This window comes from Rhinatrema bivittatum, chromosome 2 (assembly GCF_901001135.1).
Source record: "Rhinatrema bivittatum chromosome 2, aRhiBiv1.1, whole genome shotgun sequence".
NCBI classification, from domain to species: Eukaryota; Metazoa; Chordata; class Amphibia; order Gymnophiona; family Rhinatrematidae; genus Rhinatrema; species Rhinatrema bivittatum.
The window spans coordinates 756,437,486-756,461,850 of NC_042616.1; the positions used below are offsets into that span (position 1 = coordinate 756,437,486).

General features: G+C 43.6%; 1 protein-coding gene across 1 annotated transcript in view; it reads left to right on the forward strand.

Moving 5' to 3' along the window:
- The window catches only part of DEPTOR (DEP domain containing MTOR interacting protein), a 236,511-nt gene that overhangs the window by 134,554 nt on the left and 77,592 nt on the right, over nucleotides 1-24,365 (forward strand). Inside the window, 1 exon segment of the mRNA XM_029591951.1 lies at nucleotides 6,568-6,702. Coding sequence (XP_029447811.1) covers nucleotides 6,568-6,702 — 135 coding nt within the window.

Below are 24,365 nucleotides of genomic sequence, written 5' to 3' on the forward strand. Positions count from 1 at the left end.
ACAGGTAAGCATCTCTGCTTTCTTCGAGGATAAGCAGAGTGGTAGTCCTGACATATGGGTGAATCCTTAGCTACAGGCTGCCACCTAACATAAAAGGGTACCAACAAAACACCCAAAAGAGGTGCCAATGGGCACAACAATGGTTTTGTTGGTAACAAGGGGGGGGGGCAGCCTGAACACAAACAACAGGCCCTAGAGAATTGGTTCAATAAACCAATTCTTTAATATATACCTTCTACCGCTCTGTCAACTCCTATCCGATCTCAATCTTCCTCACTATCTCTATGCAGACGATGTGCAAATTCTCATCCCTATCACTAACTCTCTACCTAAAGCCTTCAACATCTGGGAATCCATGCTAATGTCAATCAACAAGCTCTTAAATAGCATTCATCTTGCCCTTAACACCGCAAAAACTGAGCTTATGCTTATTTCCCCACCAACCTACACCCATGCCCACCCCCTACATCACTCGCTTCCGCCCCATATCTCTTTTTCCCAACAGGACAATCAAATCAACCTAAATCAATCTTTTACCCTAGACAATCAAATCAACCTAAAGAAATTCATCAAGTCAACACTTAAAGAGTGCTTCTTCAAGATACATACCCTAAAGAAACTTAAACCCCTGCTACATTTCTCTGACTTTCGCATGGTCCTACAAACTATGCTTTTTTCCAAAATCAACTACTGTAACTCTCTCCTCATAGGTTTACCCAAAAACTCCATCTACCCACTTCAAAACACAGCCGCTCGAATCCTCACCAATACTTGCAGCAATAAACACATTACACCTGTCTTAAAAGAGTTACACTGGCTACCGATCGCTTCCCACATACAATACAAGACACTTTCTATCATACATAAAGCGCTACACAACCCCGAAATGAACTGGTTTAAGGACTCACTGCAATTCCACTCCTCCTCCAGACCGACTAGAAACCAATACCTTGCCACCATATGTACTCCCTCTCCCAAACTCACCAACCTCGCAACTTCAAAAGCACGAGTGCTCTCCTTAGCTGGTCCCGTCTTATGGAATTCAATGCCTGCAGATCTACTCCAGGAACTGTGCCCAAGCAAAAACTAAAAACGTGGCTTTTCACACAGGCTTACACCTAAATCTTACACCTCGGCCACCTACCTTCCATTGTCCCATCCCTCCCTAGCTTACTTCCCGCAAAACTGATCCGATCTAACTTCTTCATTCGCCTCCATTGTCCCACCCCTAGCTTACATTGTCCCACTCCTCCCTAGCTTACTTTCCCTCATAAACTTTTTCGAGCTAACTTCTTTGTTTGCAACCTTCATTCTTATACCTTGAACATACTTATTTATTTATTTATTTTTAGATTTTTATATACCGGTGTTCCTGTATGAAATACAAATCACATCGGTTTACATTGAAACTAAACATAAATTTTGCCAATAGGCATTACATAGAACAAGGTTATGGAACTTGGAAAAGGGTATACTAGATCAAAATAAACATTGTAATGTAAACAAATTAGCTAACAAAACTCATATACTTCTCCCTACTCTATAATCCTCCCCTAGTCCCAGCCCCTCGGTATCCCAATTTATTTTTTGTTTAATGTATACCATTGTTTTTCCTGTAAATATTATATAAGAACATAAGAACAGGCCATACTGGGTCAGACCAAGGGTCTATCAAGCCCAACATCCTGTTTCCAATAGTGGCCAATCCAGGCCATAAGAACCTGTTATTCTGTAAATATCTTATATAACACCGATATTACCCTGTAAATATCATATATAATGCTGATTATTCTAGTTTAAGCTCACATATTTTTCCTACACGTTCCTTCTCAAACGCCACTTCGGCGTATTATTTTTGTTCAATGTACACCGAAGTGATATCACTGATGAACGTCGGTATATAAAAACTGTTAAGTAAGTAAGTAAGTAAGTAAGATGTGATCTAGTTGGATTTCAGCAAAGCTTTTGATATGGTCTTGCATAGGAGGCTTGTGAATAAAACAAGAAGTTTGTAATCTACACAACCACCTTGGCGCTCACTCCCAAACCGATTGACTGATAGGAGACAGAGTGTAATGGTAAATGGAACTTACTCTGAAGAGAGAACTGTGTTAAGGGATTGGTGTTGGGACCGGTTCTGTTCAATTTCTTTGTGAGTGAAATTGCGGAAGCGATAGAAGGTAAAATTTGCCTATTTGCGGATGATACTGAGATCTGCAATAGAGTGGATAGGCCTGAAGGAACAGAGAGAATGAAAAGTGATTTAAGAAAGTTGGAAGAGTGGTCGAAGATTGGGGGGTGCTAATGCCCTTGCACAGGTCATTGGTGAGGCCTCATTTGGATTACTGTGTTCAGTTCTGGAGTCCGTATCTGAAGTGGGATAAAGACAGGATGGAGGTGGTCCAAAGATGAGCAACCAAAATGGTGTGGGATCTGTATCAGAAGATCTGTGATCTGAATATGTATTCCCTGGAAGAGAGGAGATTCAGAGGAGATATGATACAGACTTTCAGATACCTGAAAGGTTTTAATGATGCACAATTGTCAAACCTTTTCCTTTGGAAATAAATCAATAGAACTAGGGGTCATGAAATGAAACAGGAGAGAGGATGACTTGGAACCAACATCAGGAAATATTTCTTCACAAAGAGGGTGGTGGATAGATGGAATGCCCTTCCAGAGAAGGTGGTGAAGAAGAAAACAGTGAAAGAATTCAAAGGAGCATGGGATAAACACTGTGGATCCCTAAAAACTAGAGAATGGAAATGAAAAGAGTGCATGGGGGTAACTTGCTGTTGTGGCAGTTACTACCCTTAACCAGTAAACCTACATACTATTAATGCAGCTCCATCATTGCTCTCTGCTTCAGTGGCATGGAGTAACAGGGAATTGGATTCAGACAATAGCCAAGGGCCCTGACTTTTACGGTTTGAGAAACTGGTAAGAATGGGGGGTAACCTGCACGCATGGCAGATACTACCATAAGCTTGTTGGGTAGACTAGATGGACCATTTGGTTCTTTTCTGCCATCATTTCTATGTTTCTATGGGCCATGTCACTGTTGTCTTGCGCCTGCCCTGACCTCGACCTGATTACTGACTCTGACTATTTGCTCTTCTCTGAACTCTCGCCTAAGTCCTGCTGGCCTCAAATTCCAAATGATCAACTTGTTATTGTTTGTAAGTTTTGGGTGGACCCTTGGACACTGTGGCTGCTGACCACGCCCACAGGGGGAAGTCCTGTGAGGGGCCACAGGTCAGGCTCAGCTTAGGACACACAACACAGATAGATCTTTTATTAACAGTATTGAGGAGCCACCAGAGGTGGCAGTAGTGAGCAGAGATGAAGCCCTGCTGGGCTTGTAGTCCCTCAGGGCTCTGTGATAGCGGTTTCTCTCGGTAGGAATCACAGGAGCTGGAGTAGAGGCAGGCCCTAGAGGAGCGAGTACCTGGTTCCAGGGAACAGCTCTGAGAGAAGTAGATGGTAACTCACTGATGGCGAAGGCAGCGGTATCTTCCAGGCAGAAGTGAAGTCCAGGCAGCGAGTCCAGGAACATGGGCCCTCAAGGAGCAAGTACCGGTTCCAGACAGCGACCTAAAAGAGAAGAGAGAGGCCCCCGAGGAGCGGGTACCCCAAATAGAGTAAGTCCAATAATGAAGAGGCAGAGTAGCTAGGTACGGAGTGTTGCAGTTGGACACTGCTGGAGAGATAGTAGACCCTTGGGCCGGCCTACCTAGGGAAACAGGGTAGGCCGGGGGGTGGAGCCACAAGCTGGAGGGGTTCACCCAGGAACCAGGGACCCCCCGGGAGGAGCCCGTAGGGACCCGGGTCCTCGGGACTTGGAACTGAGACAGAAAGTCCAGAGGCTGAGATGGGCGTAGACCGGGACCAGAGCAAACAGAAAGGATAGGAAGTCCAAGGTACCCGGAAGGCAGGGGACCGACTGCACAGGGCCGAGGGTCGGCTGAAGGCAGGGCAGCGGGCGGCTGCGGAGTCTGTAGCAAACCGGAGTCGGAAGCAGGCTGTAGGCTGAAGCGGAGTCGGAAGCAGGCCGGAGTCAGCGGCTGGCTGCAGGCTGAAGCGGAGTCAGAAGCAAACCGGAGTCGGAGGCAGGCTGCAGGCTGAAGCGGAGTCGGAGGCAGGCAGTAGGCTGAAGCGGAAGTCAGAAGCAAACCAGAGTCGGAGGCAGGCAGCAGGCTGAAGCGGAAGTCAGAAGCAAACCAGAGTCGGAGGCAGGCAGCAGGCTGAAGCGGAAGTCAGAAGCAAACCGGAGTCGGAGGCAGGCAGCAGGCTGAAGCAGAGTCAGAGGCAAACTGGAGTCAGAAGCAGGCAACGTGGAGATCACCAGGAACGCAACTAAGAACAACTACGGAGTTGTGAACCTCGTTGCAAGGTGATGAGAGAGAGTTTGAGCGCCGGTTATATCGGGACTTGGGCGTGACGTCAGCAGCATGGGCGGGGCCAGGCTTCCGGGAGCTGAGCGCTCAAGACGGATGTCCTCGCGCGCGCGAGAGAGACTGAAGGGAAGCAGGCACGTAATGGCGGCCGCCACGTGGAGTGAGAGAAGCCCCCGGGGTCCGGAGCGGGCGGAATGCGGTGATCCCTGAAGCGGAGGTAGGCGGGCCTGAGCCCTAACAGAAGGGAAGCGGTCGGGACCGCAACACGGAGAGCGAATCCCATCCGTAAGGAGATCACCAGTATGAATACCTGACCTTACTAACTCGATTAGCTAGTAGTAGCGTAGGCTTTTTGTATCTGGGATGCGTGACATCATCATAGGGGGACGCCCCTGAGGTTCGCGCCAAAGAAAGTATTTGAAGCAGGGTCGCACGGCACGCGCGCCCTAAGGCAGCTAGACAGCATGGCGGGAGGCAGCGCCCAAGCCGGACCAGGGACGCCGGAGAGGACGGCAGGCAGACGCCGTGGCAGCCAAATATCCGTCAACTGCAGGAGGAGTCGCCAGAGAGGTAAGGAGAGCGGAGTGGAGACGTCGGGCAACAACAGTCGTAACACTTGTGAAGGAAGAGACTGATATATGTGAAGCCTAGACCTTATCCCAGCCAGTGTGAGTTCACCTACTGTCAGTGGGGACTCAACTGGTTTACCAGCCTGCCAGCACCAATCTCATACAGAGCTCAAGGCCTCACTCTCCATGACAGGCTGCTTATAAAATGTATTAATTTAATTCTATTTGATATCCTGCCTTTTTGTAGGAAAGGCCCAAGGCGGATTACAAAGGAAGATGTGTATTGCGGTACATAAGTCTGGGGGCAAGATGAGGAGACATAACATAAAAGTGATGTGTGTGTTGTCGTCCCCCCGGTCTGGACTATGAATTACCCCTGTGCTTGGGGTGGGGAGTGCCACATGAGAAATTATATTTACTAATGATTTATCTTTAGGTTTGTAGTCTGAGTGGGGGATGAGACAGGGTCCCAGTCACCCTGATACCACAGTTTTGTGCCCTTCCCAAACAACCTCTCACTTGTGCACCACAGACCAGATAAAATCATTACATGAGAATAAAATAGTAATTAACTCTTTTACTTGTATTGTATAAGTAGACAATAAATCCAACCAGAACTTTAAATGGGAAAAGTACAGTAGTGAAATATGATAAACTCGCAGTTTTCTTATTTTATATCAACCAATGCAAAAATAACACTATGCATGACCTGTTAACCAGGGCAACCATAAGGATAGTAAAAAAATAGGGAATACGAATAAAGGTGGGGAGGAAGGGAGTGAAGTACACAACTTTCAAAAATAGTCTTTACCTCTGAGTACTCCAAAAAAGTGGGTGGGGGAAAAGATTCGCCTTAATGTCACCAGTTTGTAAAGGGTGCACCCTGTCCCAAACACAAAATTGTGTGGAATAAACAATCAAGAAAATGGAGTAGTTCCTCTTGATGGTGGAGTTGGCTAGATGACAAATCAAGTAGATGAGGGCTGGAGTGTAGGACTCTCTCTCCTGGGGAGGTTCCCCAAATAGTTAACTTGGTACTAAACAGAAAGCTGGCCTGTTTTCATTCTCTTACAGAAAGACCATGATCCATCCACCAGTTTTTCTTTCCCAGACGGGGTTTATGCTTGACTTCGGTTGAAAGGCTGAAACAAATAAATAAGATACTGAATCTGTGACAAAGGCAAGGAAATAAACCTTCTCCTTCCTCTGCTAAGTTACTCTCTGGCAAGTTTAGATGACTTTACTCAGTCTCTTAATATGACATCATTTTATCAGCTTTATAATGCAATTATAAGACACCATTTTTTGAGCTTTAACTTTTAAATTTTTTTTTTTGGGGGGGGAAGGCAGTGGTGGATTTAACCTTCCAGCTGACCCTAGACAGTAGGCCAGCTGCCTGCCCCCCTCCCACCAAAATGGCATGGGGTCGCACAGGAGTACTGCTTCCAGTGATGATGCAGAATTCTGGTGGTGGGGTGGCTGCCCCTAGGCAGTAACCTACACTCTGCTTATTGGGAAATCCACCTCACATATACAGTAATTTGCAGAGTTTGAAAGTTTATTACATGAGACCTGTACAGTTCTCTCTTTGGTTTATGCAGTGAGTCCGACCAAGGAAATAAAGATTGTCTCAGCAGTGAGGAGGAGTAGCATGAGCAGCAGTGGCAGCAGTGGCTACTTCAGTAGCAGTCCTACCCTCAGCACCAGCCCCCCGGTACTCTGTAACCCAAAATCAGGTAAGTGAGCCATCTCTTTATCTTCCTCCAGAATGGTCGGGCTTCTCCTCTGGGTTTTAGCGAAAGATTAGAAAGTATTTAGATCCCAAGTACATTTCCACTACTCGCTGCCTGAGTAGTAGAAAGCTAAAGTCGTGCTTTGTCGTGAAAATTAAACCAAAAAGCAAGAAAATCCCCAGAACCCCTAGCAAATGCCGAGTTCGAGTTTATCGCTATACAGTTGTTGAAAATAGGCCCTTGTATACTGATAGAACAGATTAATCCATGACAGGGCTCTGTAGTTTTTCAATATTGGTTTTCAATGCAGTCAGTTATATCAATATGCAACGGCATTGCCTTTTTTTCCTTTTATTAGGAGAAGGGGTTTGACACTACCAATACTGCTACTACTTATCATTTCTATAGCATCACCAGATCATTGCAAGGCTGTATAAATACACAAAAGAGACAGTCCCTGCTCCACGGAGCTTACAGTGTAGTTAAGACACAATTCAAGACAAACATGAGGCTTTGGGAATTTTGTTATACAGAAATGGTTCAGAAACAGTACAGGTTAGTTTAAAAAGTAAAACATTTCAAAATAGCCTTCCAACAGACGAGGTCTGGTTAAGCAAATTTATGGAAGTATAGGCAGCAATGGGACTCTGTATACCATACGTGAATCTTCAGAAGGGCAGGCGCACTCGTATACTGTCACTGCCACACAGAAAAGTATGCGCATACAAAGAGTGCATTTCAGGGTTCTTCCAGGTCAGGGTTTGGAAGTACACACACCCTTGCATATTTTATAATTGGAGAATGCATATACATCATCAAACATGTGTGCATGCTTTTACACCTGAAATCAAGTCATGGAAATCTTCTCTTTGGTCTTCAGTTTTTGGGTGAGGTGGGATCTGGAGCAGGTGAACTGGTGCTTGGAAGTACACGCACAAGTATTTCATAAGTGAGATACACGCACACATCAGCCAACTTTATAAAATGCCTGTCTCCACACATAAACTGAGGGTTATGACATTCACATTACAATTATTTATTTAGGCGCCTAACTTTAGATGGAGTTGGCATGCGGTTTGGATTTAAGCACTTATTTTGCAAAACTCGACCATATGTGCAAAACATTTTCAGGTAGATTTTGGTGAACCAAATAGCAGGTATAATTTGTGCATGGTAGATTTGGTGGCCTAATTTAAAAAGCGGACTTATGCATGCATGTCCACTTTGAAAATTGATGAAACTTATACATGTATTTTCAGCATATGCTATGCGGAACCTTTGAAAATTACCCTCTTAATCCTGGAGCAGTTCCACAGCTGAAATGGAGCAGGTAGTGAAGCCAGATTAACTAATGCAGAACTGAATTCTGTTGCAGCTAATTCAGCAATCGAAGAGTTTGCATGTGAAAACAATAAGGTTGATATTCAAAAGAGGTGGCATCAGGGGCATTCTGAGGGCGGATCTTAAATGTAGTCAAGAAGAATTGATATTAATAGAATTTTTTATTACATGCTAAAAAATCTCTAAGCATGGTTAAATATATAAAAATTATAAATCAGAATAACAAAGTAATATGAATAAAATATTTTCCATACAAAAATAATATGGCACATAAATTAGAACAAATAATTTTAAAAATAATCATCTTAAAATAAAACACCTTAATGCATGTGAAAAGCACCATAATGCATGGTGCGATGCTAATTTGGAAAAGGGGGAGGAGTTTGTCCAAGTGGGCTGGCTTTGCAAAGCTCTATCGCACAGTTTTAACACCAGACATAATTACATCTTTTTCATTAAGGCTTTATCACTCTTTGTGATCTTTTCACGAGAGAGAGAGAGAGAGAGAGAGAGAGAGAGAGAGAGAGAGAGAGAGAGAGAGAGAGAGAGAGAGAGAGAGAGAGACTAGCTATAAAGCTTTTATAGTAGTTAGGTATTTATACCTCTATACGAGGCCCACCTCTTTACTCGAGGTGAGGTTTAGGTAGTAGTGTAGGGGTTAGGGGCCACTTTGACATTCAGAGTGAGACGTATGAACAGAACAGTACATTCTTGTGAAGATTTGATGTCCTTCGGAGTGAGGAAACACTCAAAGATGAAATTTGTACAATGTTCTCTCAACCTAACTTGATGTTACCCAGGTAGAGAGTCCATCAAGCTATGGTGAGAGATAGTTTGGGAACTGGTACATGTCTTCTTTATTACAACTAGATGCCACAGTAATCCTCTTTGACTTTAATAGCTACTTAATCATCACTTCCTACAGATGAGCATAGTCTCACATCTGCAATTCTTTGGGCATGCCTGAGACATTATCTCCACTTTTGGCTATCTGTGGAAACCCACAGTTCCTGCCTGGAATGAAGAACAAGGTTTTCATTGACTGGTCCCAAAAAGGTTTAACACACATCCACCATATGTTCTCTCCTAAATCTAATATTCTACATAGTTTTCAAGAATTATGAGCAAAATTTAAATTACTACATTCAGATTTTTCCGCTTATCTCCAGGTGAGGCATTACATTACAGCTACTTGCTTTACTAACCCCCAATTAGACTCTGGGTGAAGTTAGAGGAGCTCTTCCTGGAGGGGCAAGCAGGAAAACCCATGTGTGCTAAATTTTCAAAAGCGATTAGGCATTTAGAAGCGAAGAGTGATTTCTCTGACACTCTCACACATTGGTCTGGGGGCTCAGATTTCAAACTAACAACCACAGATATGCAGTATTGTTTCAAACATATTGCTACCATTACTGAAATAGCAGGTGTATGGACAATAAGTAGAGCAGAGGAGATAGGGGGCATCCCTGACATACACCTCTACAGATATTAAAAGCTAAGGATTTACCACCATTGGCTAATATATGAGACACCAGGTCAGCATATAAAAGTGAAATCCTCTTAACAATATCTCCCTGAAAATCAAATCTTTGAAGTGCCAAGAAAAGATAAGGCCAGGAGACCTGTCAAAGGCTCTTTCAGAATCAAAACTAACCACAATGGATGGGATCAAATGATGTTTGCAGTAGGCTATTGCTGTAGTCAACTAAGTAATATGTGAACCAGCAGTCCGATCCTTTACAAATCCCACCTGGTTAAGAGAAATGATGGACAGAAACATTATACTTAATCTATCAGCTAGAATTTTAGCATAAATTTTAAAATCACAATTCAGTAAGAAAATGGGTCTATATGAGGCTGGGTGAGAGGGGTCTTTCCCACACTTTGCCAACACGATATTGAAGTCTCTTGGGAACGCTTTCTTAGACAGAGCTTCTGCATAAAAAAGGCTCATGGGCCTGTAATATTCTGTAATAATCATATGAAAAGGCTCATGGTCCTGTAATATTCTGTAATAATCATATGAAAACCCATCTGGGCCCGGGGCTTTACCTTGTTTGCTCTTTCTGATAGCATCCAGGATCTCAAAAGACTGAATTGGTTTATTTAGATATTCTAATTATTGTTTAGTAATCTGTGGAATACTCAGATTCTGGAAGAAGGAATTTTCCTCTACCATACCCCCTGTTCTATCATCAAAGTATAAGGACTCATAAAAAAGTCTCAAGGTCTCACAAATATCCAGGTGCTTAATAGCCCATGTGCCCTGACTGGTCCTTAGTTTGTCTATCTAAGTTTTACTGTGCCGAGTCTTCACTGCATTAGCAAGAAGTTTGCCTGCCTTATTCCCATTTTGAAAAATGTGTGCCCAGAGTATTGGAGCATCCTTTGTGCTCTCTGGTGTAAACAGGCCTGCAAGCTAGCAAGAATGGAATTATATTCTGACTGAGTCTCCTCAGATAATTGCTGAATCATTTTTTCCTTAGCCAATTTCAATTTGGATTCTAAGTGTAGTATCATTCCATTCAGGTGCTTATTTCTACTTTTCAAATTTGAGATGATTTCCCCTCTCAGCACAACCTTTCTAGTTTCCCAAAATAGTCCTGAGGTAGAAGCATGCTGAGAATTATGTGAGGCAAATTGTTTCCATTTAGATTATAGATATGTCTGAAAATCTTTGTCCTGTCTTAAAAGGATGGGAATCTCCATAAGCATTCTCCCCTTTCCATTTCCTCTAATCTTCCATCTGTCCATATAGGAACTGTTGTAGTTTTGAGGTGTTGGAGTGGATTCTTGGGTACTATGGTGATGACCACTCCCACGGGGAGGAGCCCCGTGAGGAACCACAGTACTAGGCTAGACTCTAGACACACAAACACAGAGATTTGTCTTTTATTATACAGCAGAATGATACCACCAGAGGTGGCAGTAGCGAAGTGATGCAGAGGTAGCAGTCCAGGGGCCCTCGGCAGAGGAGACCCGTCTCGCAATGATAGTATAGGGAGTGCAGGATGCAGGTTCCCAGTGCTGATCTGTGGATGAGACAGACTGACAATGATAGATTACTCACTAAGTTGGTAGCTGTATAGATAGAGATCCCAGCAGGCAGAAGTAGTTGAATACAGGCACCGAGGCAGGGAGAGGAGGCCCTCGAGGAGCAAGTACCTGATCCCTGATAGGCACCTGAAAGAAAGCAAAGGGCCTCCGAGGAGCGGGTACCCAGGTTAGAGAAATCCCCGAAGGGCAGAGAGAGCTTCCAGCAGCAGCAAGGAAGCGGCAGAGTAGCTTAGACCGGACGAGTCCAATCCTTGCTAACTCGAATTGTTAGCAAACGAAGGGGAGGCTAAATACCCAGATGGCGTGACGACACTTGAGGGGGCCACCCCCGAGGTTCCCGCCATGACATGGATAAAGACGTGTGTGGCGTGCGCGCGTGCACCCTAGGGGGCTCCCAGGAGAAACATGGCGGATTGCTATGCCATTGCTGTTCCGGGGACGCTGGAGAGAGCGGCATGCAGATACGGTGGTAGCCATCTTCCCAAGGCTAGCGGGGAGAGCAAAGAGAAAGGTGAGGCACAGAGGTCGAAGCCGTCTGAGACCAACGGACGCAACAGGAATGTGGTCAGATATACTGGCAGTGCCAATTTTTGCAGAACTTATTTTAGGAGATAACTCTTGTGAGCCTAAAATATAATCAGTCCGTGAGAATGTATTATGAGCTCTGGAGACATGGGTGTAATCTTTCTTATCTGGATGCTATACTCTCCAAATGTCTAAAATTTGTAAATTATTATACATGAAGGCTATGCCCTTCTGTTTATCAATACCCTTGCTCCTGGGCGAGCATAGTGACCTATCAATCGAAGGATCATGGAAATAATTAAAATCCCCCGCAACAATTAACCAACCCTTCCTGTGTACTATAAGGAGATTCACAAGCCCTTTAGAGAACTCATGGTTGTACGTGTTGGGGCCATAGAGATTACACAATGTTATGTCTCTACAACAAGAATAGTGTATCTGCCCTCTAGGTTTAAGATTTCCTTATCCATCTGGTTGGACAGATTTTTATAGAACAATAACACTACCCCAACTTTTTTTCCTACCAGTGGCATATAATATAAAGAGCCTACCCAATCCCTTCTCAATGTTTTACTCTTTGTATCTATTAGGTGGGTCTCTTGGATACTTGCTATATCCAATTTGGACCTTTTAAGCTCTTGCAGGATTTTTATTGTTTGATAGGGTTGCCAAGAGACTAAATGTAGACTATCACCCCCAGTCCGTATAATTCACTTTCTTCCAGATACTCCTGTTTTTATGTTATGAGCCTCCCAGCCTAGACCCACAACATGTCCAAAAGTGCCCCCTTTTCTGTAATAAGAACCCCCCCCCCATTCTATCTTGGAACTGACCTTTGCTATGCCGTCTGCACAGCTAAAACCCTTAAAGCTTAAAAATCCCCCCTCTACCCCTCCCTCATTTCCCCCGCTCCCTACCCCCAACCCTACCCCTTCCCTTCCCGTTCACTTTCACATTCAATAGCTCCTGTTAAGGAACATTGAATACAGTCTAAATGTGTATAGGCACCATCCCCCAAGAAAGAGCCAATAGGGAGAAGAAGATTAATCAAAGTAGAAGAGAGAGACTGAAAAATAGAGAAAGATCAGGAAGTTTATATATCCCACTGGAGTTACTCACCTCTCTCTCTAATTATTTACTCATGTTGGGTAGATGACTTATTCTACTAAATTTTATACCAGCCACATCCAGCAAAAAAGGAAAAATTGCAACAACTATCGAGAAATCATGGAACAGTAACAGTCCGGTCCTTGTTGGCAACATACCTCATATCGCTGCTCGGTGCTTTTGTAGATCCCGGGGACATTGCAATAGCACTTAAAACACCCTTCAAACAAGATACCGTTTGTTTTTCCATTAGGGCTGCAGCGAATTGAACCTCAAAAGTTCCGTGGAGGGAAGCCACCTCCGGCGCGACCCCTTGCAAATCCAGGCAAGGAAACTATCTGTCGCAGCCATAATGACCATGTATTAACAACCAACTTTTCACTCCGAGGTTCAAGCATGCTCATCGAAGATCTTTATTCTGGTGCAGACGAATGCCATCTGAGAAGCAAATAATAAGTCCAGGCGCCGACTGTTAATTAGTGCGTGATCTGTTGGCGGGCCGAAAAACTTTATTCAAACTGTTCAACAGGAGCAAGGAACAATCTCCGATTAGCTATTTTCAAACTGCAAACACAGATGATAGAGAAATATTTCAACGAATACTACCGTTCAAGGTAAGCCAGCTACAAATGACCTCGCGTCCATTGCTTCAGCAAACGTATGTTGTACCTTGCCGGCATGCCATATTCGAAGTTTAGCAGTTTTGCAGTTGGAATCGCACTTGTTTTTTGTTGACCTCAGTACAAATCAGGGTGAACAGCTTGCGGCACTGTGCCACTTTGGAAAAAAAATCCTAGAACAGTCTAATTGAAACCCCCAGGTAGGCTATTTCACAGTTTTTACAAAAGGCTTGCATCAGCTGGTGTTTGTGAAGCCAGTTTAGAACCTTGGCAATGATTATGCGGGTCCAGTTATCTCTCTCCCGTCTGTTCCCTAGGTGATGGGCTCTCTAAATTCATAAGACCCCCACAAGCTCTGTTAGCGCCAAGGCCTCAGGCAGCTAGGTTTCTAAAAAAGATTCCAGATTTCTGTCTTTGATAGTCTTTGGATTGCCTACGTGAATCAGGTCCTTTTGTTGCTACGCCTCGACCTAGTCTCTGAATCATCAATTTTATCCTCCTGAGCTCCCAGTATCTTTTCCAAGGGTGCAAGTTTATTTGCAATCTCAAGTGAGTCATCCTTTAGTCGCGATTAACTTGCTTCAGCAACTTCTATTCCTGGATGCAATTCAGAGATTGCACCTTTGAGGTCAGTAATCTATGCCGCTAAGTCTTTAACTAGAGTCCAAGGCAGTAACTATGGCATTCATTACCTGCAGCGTGAGATCAGCAATATCATCGCTGTTTAGAGAAGGAGAGGCTTGTTTCCCTGCAGTGGCAGCCATCTTGTCTGGAATCTCCTTCACTTTTTCCTTCTCCTTTTTTCCCCCCTTTCAAGGGCATAATACCTGGCGATGTTTGTATATATTTGCTATGACATAAGTCCTGTCTACATTTCTAGAAACAGATAATAAAGAGTCACGGATGCCGGCGATAAAGAAGAATGGGGGAATGGTGCCTAGAACTTGAACCCACATGACTGCCCAGGCTCACCACATCATGTGACTCCCCCGCTTCTTTTTTGTTAAGCTTATCTGGGAAAAAAATAGGTATTCCCGACAAACCCAAGTTGGACATATGCTGTCAAGCGTTTACATAAAGTTTAATTGGTGGAAAAGCCTTTTAGCTTGAGTTGATAGGTCTGTTGAGTTGTAGTGATGACATTGTATTTTAGTTATTAGACTGGATAATAGACTGCTGATCTGTTAATGTTGATGAGTTGTAGTATTTATTTTATTGTTTGCATTTTACAGTATGAGCTTTTTTTTAGTTATTATTCTATGTTAACAATCACAGGAACCTTTTGGAAACTGTTAAACAGCAAAACTTTGTAAACCGTTGTGATGGCGAAACCGAACGACGGTGTATAAAACTCGATAAATAAATAAAATAAATAAATAGATAGTACTCTGTTTTATTGTGACTAGGAAAATGCGAGTAATCAATTGTTATTAAATAAATAATAAATAATAAATCTGCCTGGCTCCAGTTCAACCTCAATTTGTTCACGCGACCGTGTTAAGTCCAGCAGCTTTTGTTTGTGCTTCCTGCCAAACACAGCATGTCCCAGCTGTAGAAACAGTGTTTTCCATGATCTCTCTGCAGGTGGTACAGTGTAAACCACTCAGAAGGAAACATGGCACTCTTCCCTTTTGAAAAAGAAAGAGGATGCTTTGTTTGGCAAAACCTGGTCAAAAAGCAGTGAGACTCCATGTTTCTGACTTGGGCACACAAGTTCATCTCCAGGTTATGGTTTCATGTTCCAGCCTTTCCTCAGGTGCTGTGCTGTTCAGGCCACTGCTTTTTTTTAATTAAAGCTTCCCTTGCATGAATATTCATTTTGGCACCTGCATCTCTAAATATCCCCAGCAGATACCACAATTAGCCCTTCAGGAGAACACATAATCCTTCACATTTATTCTTGTAGATTTCAATTGAAATTCACTGAAAAACAATTGAAGTATATCTTTAAAACATGTTAACATACTACTTAGATTTCCTATTTAGTTGAGTCAAAAAGCTAATAAATATCATTCACTTCCAACCTCAGTGAAGTTCATAAAATATATTCAGAAATTCTGAATAGATAATTACTCCATTAATTATTTTCTGAAAATTAATTCACCATATTCAATTAATAAACACATTTCTACTTATTGACTACATGCACTGGCAGTACACGGATAGGGAAAGCTTCTCTGCCAGGCGGGTAATTTGAATTCATGTCATTCTTTTTTTTTTTATTATCTGAGTGATAAATTCCCTTCTCCTTCACCACCACCCCTTTCCCCACACACACACACATGTGGGAAAAAAGATGCAGGCATGTTGGTGGAGATGGAAGGGTTGCTAGCAGGTTTCCCTGTGTGTAAAAGATAGAGAGGGAAAGAAGCCCTCATACTTGCAAAGGAGAGGGTAATGCAAGAGACTGACATATATCCTCAGTGTCTCTCTGACAACTAGACTGTAAGCTCTACTGAGAAGGGACTACCTCTCCTGTGTGTCTGTACAGTGCTGTGTACACCATGCAGCGTTTTATGTCTTCGTGAGGAAATCAAAGATGCAGGCATCGTCTTATTTGAGCAAAGGATCCCCTTCGAAAGCTGCAGAGCAGGAGATGACAGTTGTGCTCTGTTTTGGGGAGATTTAAGAAGGAAGGGGGAGGAAATGTTGGTGTCTGTCTGCCACCTGGGTGGGAGAGCCTGCATGTACATCTGTGAAGCTGAGGCTCTGTGTGCATGTTTATCTATTATTTATTTATTTCAAAAACTTGTAGGCCACTCTATCAACCTTGCTAGGTGGTTTGCTGTATTACTTTTTTAATTAAAACCAAAAAAATACAATATAAAATTAAATAAAAAACTAATTGTAAATAAACATATAAATTAATGTTTGAAAAAGGTGATGTGTGAAAGTATGTATAGGACCCTAAGATAATGGGTATGTGACACCAAAGCGAAGTGTATCAGGCTCTCAAACAGAAAGGAGTGAGAAGATTAGAATGGGGAGGAGCTTAGTGAAAAGGGCAGAAGAGAAGCTTGGGGAAAGGTAACAGGGGAGGAAGGAGCTGGTAGTACCTTATATCAACATTAAGTTCTGTAATCAGTATTCGGTACATCACAGCTCAGTGATGTGAGATGTGTTCATGTCTCTGGTTTTCTTTGGTTTCCATTACCTGTTTCTTTTAATTGTGCTTTGTGTCTGATCAAAATAGTGATTCTTTACTTCCACCATGCTCCCATTCTTAACATCAGTCCTCTATGCATTTAGTACCTCTGAAAATACATCTTCAGTATCAAACAGCACAACGTAAAAGGTGATGCATTAGCCATCAGTAGTTATTGCCTACCCTTGTATTCTCTGTGAAATTTATTGGGCCAGGAAATATCCTTTCAACTTTAATGTACTTATCAGGAAGGAAAAAGGAGAGAGAGAGTATAGAGTGTAGAGTTAGAGTTAGAGTATATGGCAGTGAATAATGAGATAGACATAATTAACATCTCAGAGACCTGGTGGAAGGAGAATAACCAATGGGACGGCGCTATATCAGGGTACAAATTATGTTGCACTGATAGAGAGGATCAACTTGGTGAGGGAGTGGCAGTTTATGTCTGGGAGGGTATAGAGTCCAACAGGATAAAAATGGTACAAGAGACTAAATGCACAATAGAATCTATATTTATTTATTTATTTATTTCGGATTTTTATATACCGACATTCTCAATACAAGTATCGAATCAGGTCGGTTTACATAGAACAAAACTGTCGCAATAAAGGCGTTACATTAAACAGCGTTTCTTAACATATGAGTAACATATAACATATAACATATAACATATAAATATAAATAATACAAATTAAATATTACATAGACAATAATAATAACTCGTCAACAGGACGTGGATAAATGTAAGGAATGTTTAAAGCGTGAATAAATAACTTGAATAATTAAAGGGGAGTCTAAATTGTGATATGTGGGTACATAGACCTTGTTGATGTGCAAAAATCCGAGTTACGCATGAGTTAAAGAAGACTGATGAATCAGAGAAGGAGTCTTAAAGAGGTGTGTTGTTCAAATCTGGCGTGGTTGGTTCTTGAGGGGAGTATGGGTGATCGAGGATCTGATGTTGGACTATTTTTCTCTTTGACCGGTGTCTGAGTGATCTTGTGATTCTGTATAGGCTTGCCTGAAAAGCCACGTTTTTAGGTTTTTCTTAAAAGTTAGATGACAAGTCTCTTGGCGTAGATCCGGCGGTAATGAGTTCCAGAGGGTGGGCCCGGCTGTGGAGAGTGCTCGTTTTGTTAGTGTAGTTTTGATCGGGGGAGCATATAAGGAACTTTTGTAGTTGTACCTGATGGGTCTTTGTGATGTGTGAGGGCGGAGTTGTGAGTTTAGATTTAGGTGGGCGATGCCCATGATGTCCTTGTGGACATATATATATATGGGTAGAAATCCCATGTGTGTTGGGAAAGAGTAAAGTGATAGGAGTATACTACCGTCCACCTGGACAAAATGGTCAGACAGATGATGAAATGCTAAGAGAAATCAGGGAAACTAACCAATTTAACAGTGCAGTAATAATGGGAAATTTCAATTACCCTAACATTGACTGGGTAAATGTAACATCAGGACATGTTAGAGACATAAAGTTCCTAGCTGGAATAAATGGCTGCTTCATGGAGTAATTGGTTCAGGAACCAATGAGAGAGGGAGTTATTTTAGATTTAATTCTTAGTGGCACACAGGATTTGGTGAGAGAGGTAACGGTGGTGGGGTCACTTGGCAACAGTGATCATAACATGATCAAATTTAAACTAATAACTGGAAGGGGGACAATATGTAAATCTATAGCTCTAACACTAAATTTTCAAAAGGGAAATTTTGATAAAATGAGGAAAATAGTTAGAAAATAAACTGAAAGGTGCAGTTGCAAAGGTTAAAAGTGTTCAACAGGCAGGGACATTGTTTAAAAATATAATCTTAGAAGGGCAGGGGACAGTTTTTAAAGTTTGCACTACTGAAGGGGGCTGGACGTTTTTTTTTTGGTGGGTCCGGGACAGAGAATGAATGAACCGTGGGGGAGGGCAGCACAGTTTGTTCAGGACAGCAAAAAAGCTAGCACCGGCCCTGCAAGAACACTGTAAAACTAGGAGTCATGATATGAAACACCAGGGGGGGATGATCCGTACAGGCTAGAGGATGGAAATAAAAACATCGGTTTTAGGTGTAACATGAGGTAACTGCATGGAACGACAGTCACTACCTGCTTTAACAGAAGGCATGGGGTAACTTGCACAGAGTGGCAATTACTACCAAAAGCTACTTGCTGGGCAGGCTGGATGGACCATTTGGTCTTTATCTGCCATCATTTACTATGTTATTATGGTCTGCCTGAGGAGCACCAGAGCAGACTGCTCCTACCCTACCACCATCATGAGTGAACTTGATCAAAATTAGTTCCAAGAAATGTAAACAGCTGGAAAGCTAAACCATACGTTTACTGTAAGATATGCCCAGATAGATCCCTTGAACATAAGAACATAAGAAAATGCCATACTGGGTCAGACAAAGGGTCCATCAAGCCCAGCATCCTGTTTCCAACAGTGGCCAATCCAGGCCATAAGAACCTGGCAAGTACCCAAAAACTAAGTCTATTCCATGTTACCGTTGCTACCCTGTTTCCCCGAAAATAAGACTGTCTTATGTTAATTTTTGCTACCAAAGATGTACTAGGCCTTATTTTCAGGGGATGTCTTATTTTTCCATGAAGAAGAATTCACATATATTGCTGAACAAAAAAATGAACATTTATTATATTCTGAATAGTTGTCTGGTTTTGCTGGTTTGTGATGACAACTAACTGTGAATCCTGCAGGATAAAAAAATCACAGCTGCATGCTCTGGTGTTCTGTGCGACGGGCATGCTCCCAAATAAAAACTTTGCTAGGTCTTACTTTCGGGGGAGGTCTTATATTTAGCAATTCAGCAAAACCTCTACTAGGTCTTATTTTCGGGGAAACAGGGTAATGGCAGTGGCTATTCTCTAAGGGGTAGATTTACAAAAAGCGCACCTTCGCGTACTTTTGTTGGCGCATCAGGCGCAAACAAAAGTACGCTGGATTTTAGTAGATACGCGCGTAGCCGCTAAAATCCTGGATCGGCGCGTGCAAGGCTGCCGATTTTGTGTAGCCGGCGCGTGCCGAGCCGCGCCGTTCCCTCCAAGGCCGCTCCGAAATCGGAGCGGCCTCGGAGGGAACTTGCTTTCGCCCTCCCCTCACCTTCCCCTCCCTTCCTCTATCTAACCCACCCCCCCAGCCCTATCTAGACCCTACCTTTGTCGGGGGATTTACGCCTCCCGGAGGGAGAAGTAAATCCCCGCGCGCCAGCGGGCCGCTAGTGCACCGAGACGCGACCTGGGGGCGGTTCCAGAGGGCGCGGCCACGCCCCCGGACCGCCCCGGGCCGAAACCACGCCCCCGGGCCCGCCCCCAAAACGCTGCGCCGATCCAACACGCCCCCAACACGCCCCCCTCGAAAAACCCCGGGACTTACGCGAGTCCCGGGGCTCTGCGCGCGCCGGTAGGCCTATGGAACATAGGCGCACCGGCGCGCAAGGCCCTGCTCGCGTAAATCCGGGCGGATTTACGCGAGCAGGGCTTTTAAAATCCGCCCCTAAGTGAACTTAATAGCAGGTAATGGACTTCTCCTCCAAGAACTTATCCAATCCTTTTTTAAACACAGCTATACTAACTGAACTAACCACATCCTCTGGCAACAAATTCCAGAGTTTAATTGTGCGTTGAGTAAAAAAGAATTTTCTCCGATTAGTTTTAAATGTGCCCCATGCTAACTTCATGGAGTGCCCCCTAGTCTTTCTACTATCCGAAAGAGTAAATAACTGATTCACATCTACCCATTCTAGACCTCTCATAATTTTAAACACCTCTATCATATCCCCCCTCAGCCGTCTCTCCTCCAAGCTGAAAAATCCTAACCTCTTTAGTCTTTCCTCATAGGGGAGCTGTTCCATTCCCCTTATCATTTTGGTAGCCCTTCTCTGTACCTTCTCCATCGCAATTATATCTTTTTTGAGATGCGGCGACCAGAATTGTACACAGTATTGAAGGTGCGGCCTCACCATGGAGCGATACAGAGGCATTATGACGTTTTCCGTTTTATTCACCATTCCCTTTCTAATAATTCCCAACATTCTGTTTGCTTTTTTGACTGCCGCAGCACACTGAACCGACGATTTCAATGTGTTATCCACATGACGCCTAGATCTCTTTCTTGGGTTGTAGCACCTAATATGGAACCCAACATTATATAATTATAGCATGAGTTATTTTTCCCTATATGCATCACCTTGCACTTATCCACATTAAATTTCATCTGCCATTTGGATGCCCAATTTTCCAGTCTCACAAGGTCTCCCTGCAATTTATCACAATCTGCTTGTGATTTAACTACTCTGAACAATTTTGTGTCATCTGCAAATTTGATTATCTCACTCGTCGTATTTCTTTCCAGATCAATGCACTTGATTATCTGATTTTTTTTATATTCTGCTTTTCGGCACTTGTCGCTTCTTTTCAAGTTGCTTTTCAAAGCTTTCACTGAACACTCATACTTTTTTTTTTTTAAAGAACTCAAAACAGGAAAAAAAAAACCATGGAAGAAGATGTATACCTGGTATTTTTCTTATATAGTGCCTTTGTCTGTAACACTTCACAGAATCAAAATACAACAGGGGGAGACAATTTTATCCTCTTTTATTTAGTTTTTCAGCTCATACTTAATCATTTGGATTTGTAGTTATCCCATTCATATAAACAGAGCTGCAGTGTTCAGAAACATTTATTCAGCCACTTCTGGGGTAGAAGGAGTGGCAGCCCATTTCTGGAGCCAGGGCTGCATAGAAGCCTTAGAAGAGAAAGAATTAACAATGTCAGCTTTATTACTCAGTTGCAGCTGGATAAACTGGGACACAGGGAAATAAGCGACTTGCCATTTTGCCCGCATGCAAAATGCTTTCTAAGAGAACTAGAGCACCCCTGCAAAACAGAGACAAATGGTTTTGAGAAGAGAAACGGGGGCCACTGCCCCGAGCTTAGAGGTCATGAAGGACTCCATGAATCCAGGGTTCTGAATGACTAGCATTCATTCAATCATTTCTAAAATCTGCTGTTGCAAATAAGCTTACACTTCTGTTGAGCCTGTAAATGAAAAAGGTCCCTTTAACGTGGAAGAACACCAAAAGTGCTTCCCATAATGTATACATTCAACAGGCAACTCTTTCAGTCAAAATATTTATTTTCACCCCAACAGTTAAGCTAGAATGGTAAATACTTCTTTTAATGTTTTTACTTTTTAAAGCAAGCTTTCAGGATCAACCAAAATCTATTATCAGATTGATGAAGGGAGCATAGCTGTCGAAAGCTAGTTGGAAATGTGCTAAGTATAGAGGCCACCTTGAGATCTCCGCTAGGTGATCCTAGTGAAAGACCTGGAGTAGAGGAGTTTAGAAGCAAATTACTTACCACAGCACTTCTGTGTGGTAGTCCCAGTGATATGCTCTTGCCTGCTAAATGCTAGGCGGGTGAGAGATCTGTGTAGCAATTTTTGGTTAGCAATTTAAGGAGAAGGCACTCTTTTTCTTGGCTCCCCTGTGCCTCGTGGATCTAGGCCTCATTCCCTGGCTGCCAAGACTGGGAAGGAGACAAATACCTCTCTGGTCCACAAACTGGCCGGTGAGGTTGTCTCTGCTTTTCCATTTGTTTGGAGCATTTTTAAGTTATTTATTGAGTTTTGTTGGAGCCCTCAGCCCTTGTTTAGTGTGGAAGAATCTCCTGCCCTGGGAAAGATAAGAAAGAAAGAGAAGACCTGCTGTTTCCATCTCCCACCCATTGGATGGCCAGTGGTGACTCCGTGTAAGCATTTTTATGCAGTTCACCTCTTTTGTGTTTGGAGAAAGTTTTTGCCACCACCCTTCATACCCAGGAGCAGAGAAAAGAAGAAGATGTCCCTGCTGAGCTGATACTGGAGCGTTCACTCTAAAAAAGCAAACCTGACTGTCTGGAGAGGGGAACTAGGAGAAAGAGGTTGTCAACTGGAGACGCCCACAGGATTCCTTACTCCATAAAGAAAAAAGGAGGTTGGGAGAACTGAAGAACATCTGGACCTCAGGTATTTTGGGGAAAGGAATTCTGCCTTCACCTAGGACAGTGGTCCCCAACCCTGTCCTGGGGGCCCACCAGCCAGTCGGGTTTTCAGGATATCCACAATGAATATGTATGAGAGAAAATTTGCATGTTTTGGAGGCAGTGCATGCAAATTTTCTCTCATGCATATTCATTGTGGATATCCTGAAAACCCGACTGGCTGGTGGGCCCCCAGGACAGGGTTGGGGACCACTGACCTAGGAGACCCCTGCTTACAATTTCATTCTCTGGAGGATGAGATCATTTTAGATCTCATTTTAGATCCCTAAATACTGCAGGATACATATATAGATAAGGTGAAGTTTTGGAAATCTGGGTCTGGATATGGATATTACAAAGAATAAATGTGTATGGTTCCAGATAATTATAGTGAAAAATCTGCAGCAGTAAAGTTTAATTTTTGAACACCCATCCAGAGTATCAGCCTATTGATGTGGTACCTTCACTTGCCCAATTTGCCTCCACTGAGATAGCACCTTTCCCTTAGGCCCTGGAAGTCTCTCCTCCCCTCCCTTCCATCAGAGAATCCATACCCTGGGGCTGTTGGGACTGTGTAAGGACTTAGCCTCGGGACTCCTGGACTTCTCAGCCTAAAACTGCAAGAGGGACCTCCTGGTATGTTCCAGTCAGCCCTCTGCAAGGACAGCTAGTGGTCCAGTCTGGAATGACCTGGGTATGTTCCAGAGAGACTAAAGTGTTAGAGAAAGGATTAGAGTGGGTAGTAAGTAGATACAGAGAGAGAGTGAGAGTGTAACAATCTGTACCAGAGGAAGGATGGAGCAGGAGCAAGCAAGGCTATTACTTTTCATCCCTTCCTTTCCCTTCCATCCAGCCATTCTATTCCCCCTTCCCTCCCTCCAAGCAATTTCTCTCTCCTTCCCCTCCATTCTGGTATTCTCCTTTTCTTCAGGCATTCCCTCCTCCTCTATGCTTGCCACCCAAACCCAGCTGCTCCACTCCCCACACCTAATCCAATATCCAGGGCTTAATTTCTAGACAAAAATGAAGTGGAACTGTGGAATGGGGGGCAGGGGGAGAAGAGCAGGGCCATATAGGGTTAGACAACAGATAAAGCAAAAGCCAGGCTGAGAGAAGGTAACTTATCCAGGCCAGGTAGCAGCAATGACTGGCCATGAGCTTACCAGAGCTAAAACTGAAAGCTGATACTGTGGAGGGCCAGAATCACTGAACACTAAAACAGCCATGAGCCTAGTGGAGCTGTAAACCCAAGCCAGGGAAAACCAACCTACCGAGGAGAACTGAAGGAAAGCAGCAGGCCTGGAGGTGGAGTGGTCCCCTTTGAGCAAGGGGACCCCAGCAGCAGTCTGGAAGGTGGAGTGGGTCCCCCAGGAGGGCATTGACCCCAGTGGCAGTCCAGGAGGATGAGTTGGATGCCCCAGGAGGGCGTGGACCCCAACGACAGACCGGGATGCAGAGTTGGGTCCCCCAGGAGGGTGTGGACCCCAGCGGCAGTCCAGGAGGAAGAGTTGGGTCTCCCCAGGGGGCGTGGACCCCAACGTTGGCACAGACCTCTCAGCAGAGCAGAAGGAGATGGACCCCCCCCACCAGGCTAACACTGCCCAATAGCCCAGTTACATCTTTTCATATGGGTGAGACTTGGAAAAAAAGGGGGAGAATAATAATAATTCAGTAAGCGGGAATGTAAGCGGTCCCTTCTATTCCATATGGTGATGTACTGTGGGGCCAACAACCCCAAATTGCCAAATATTTAATATTCTTGCTATATTGTAGAAATGTATATAGTCGCATGGCCTAGTAATCATGAGTAGATTAGTGGGCTGGTTGACATCCTATT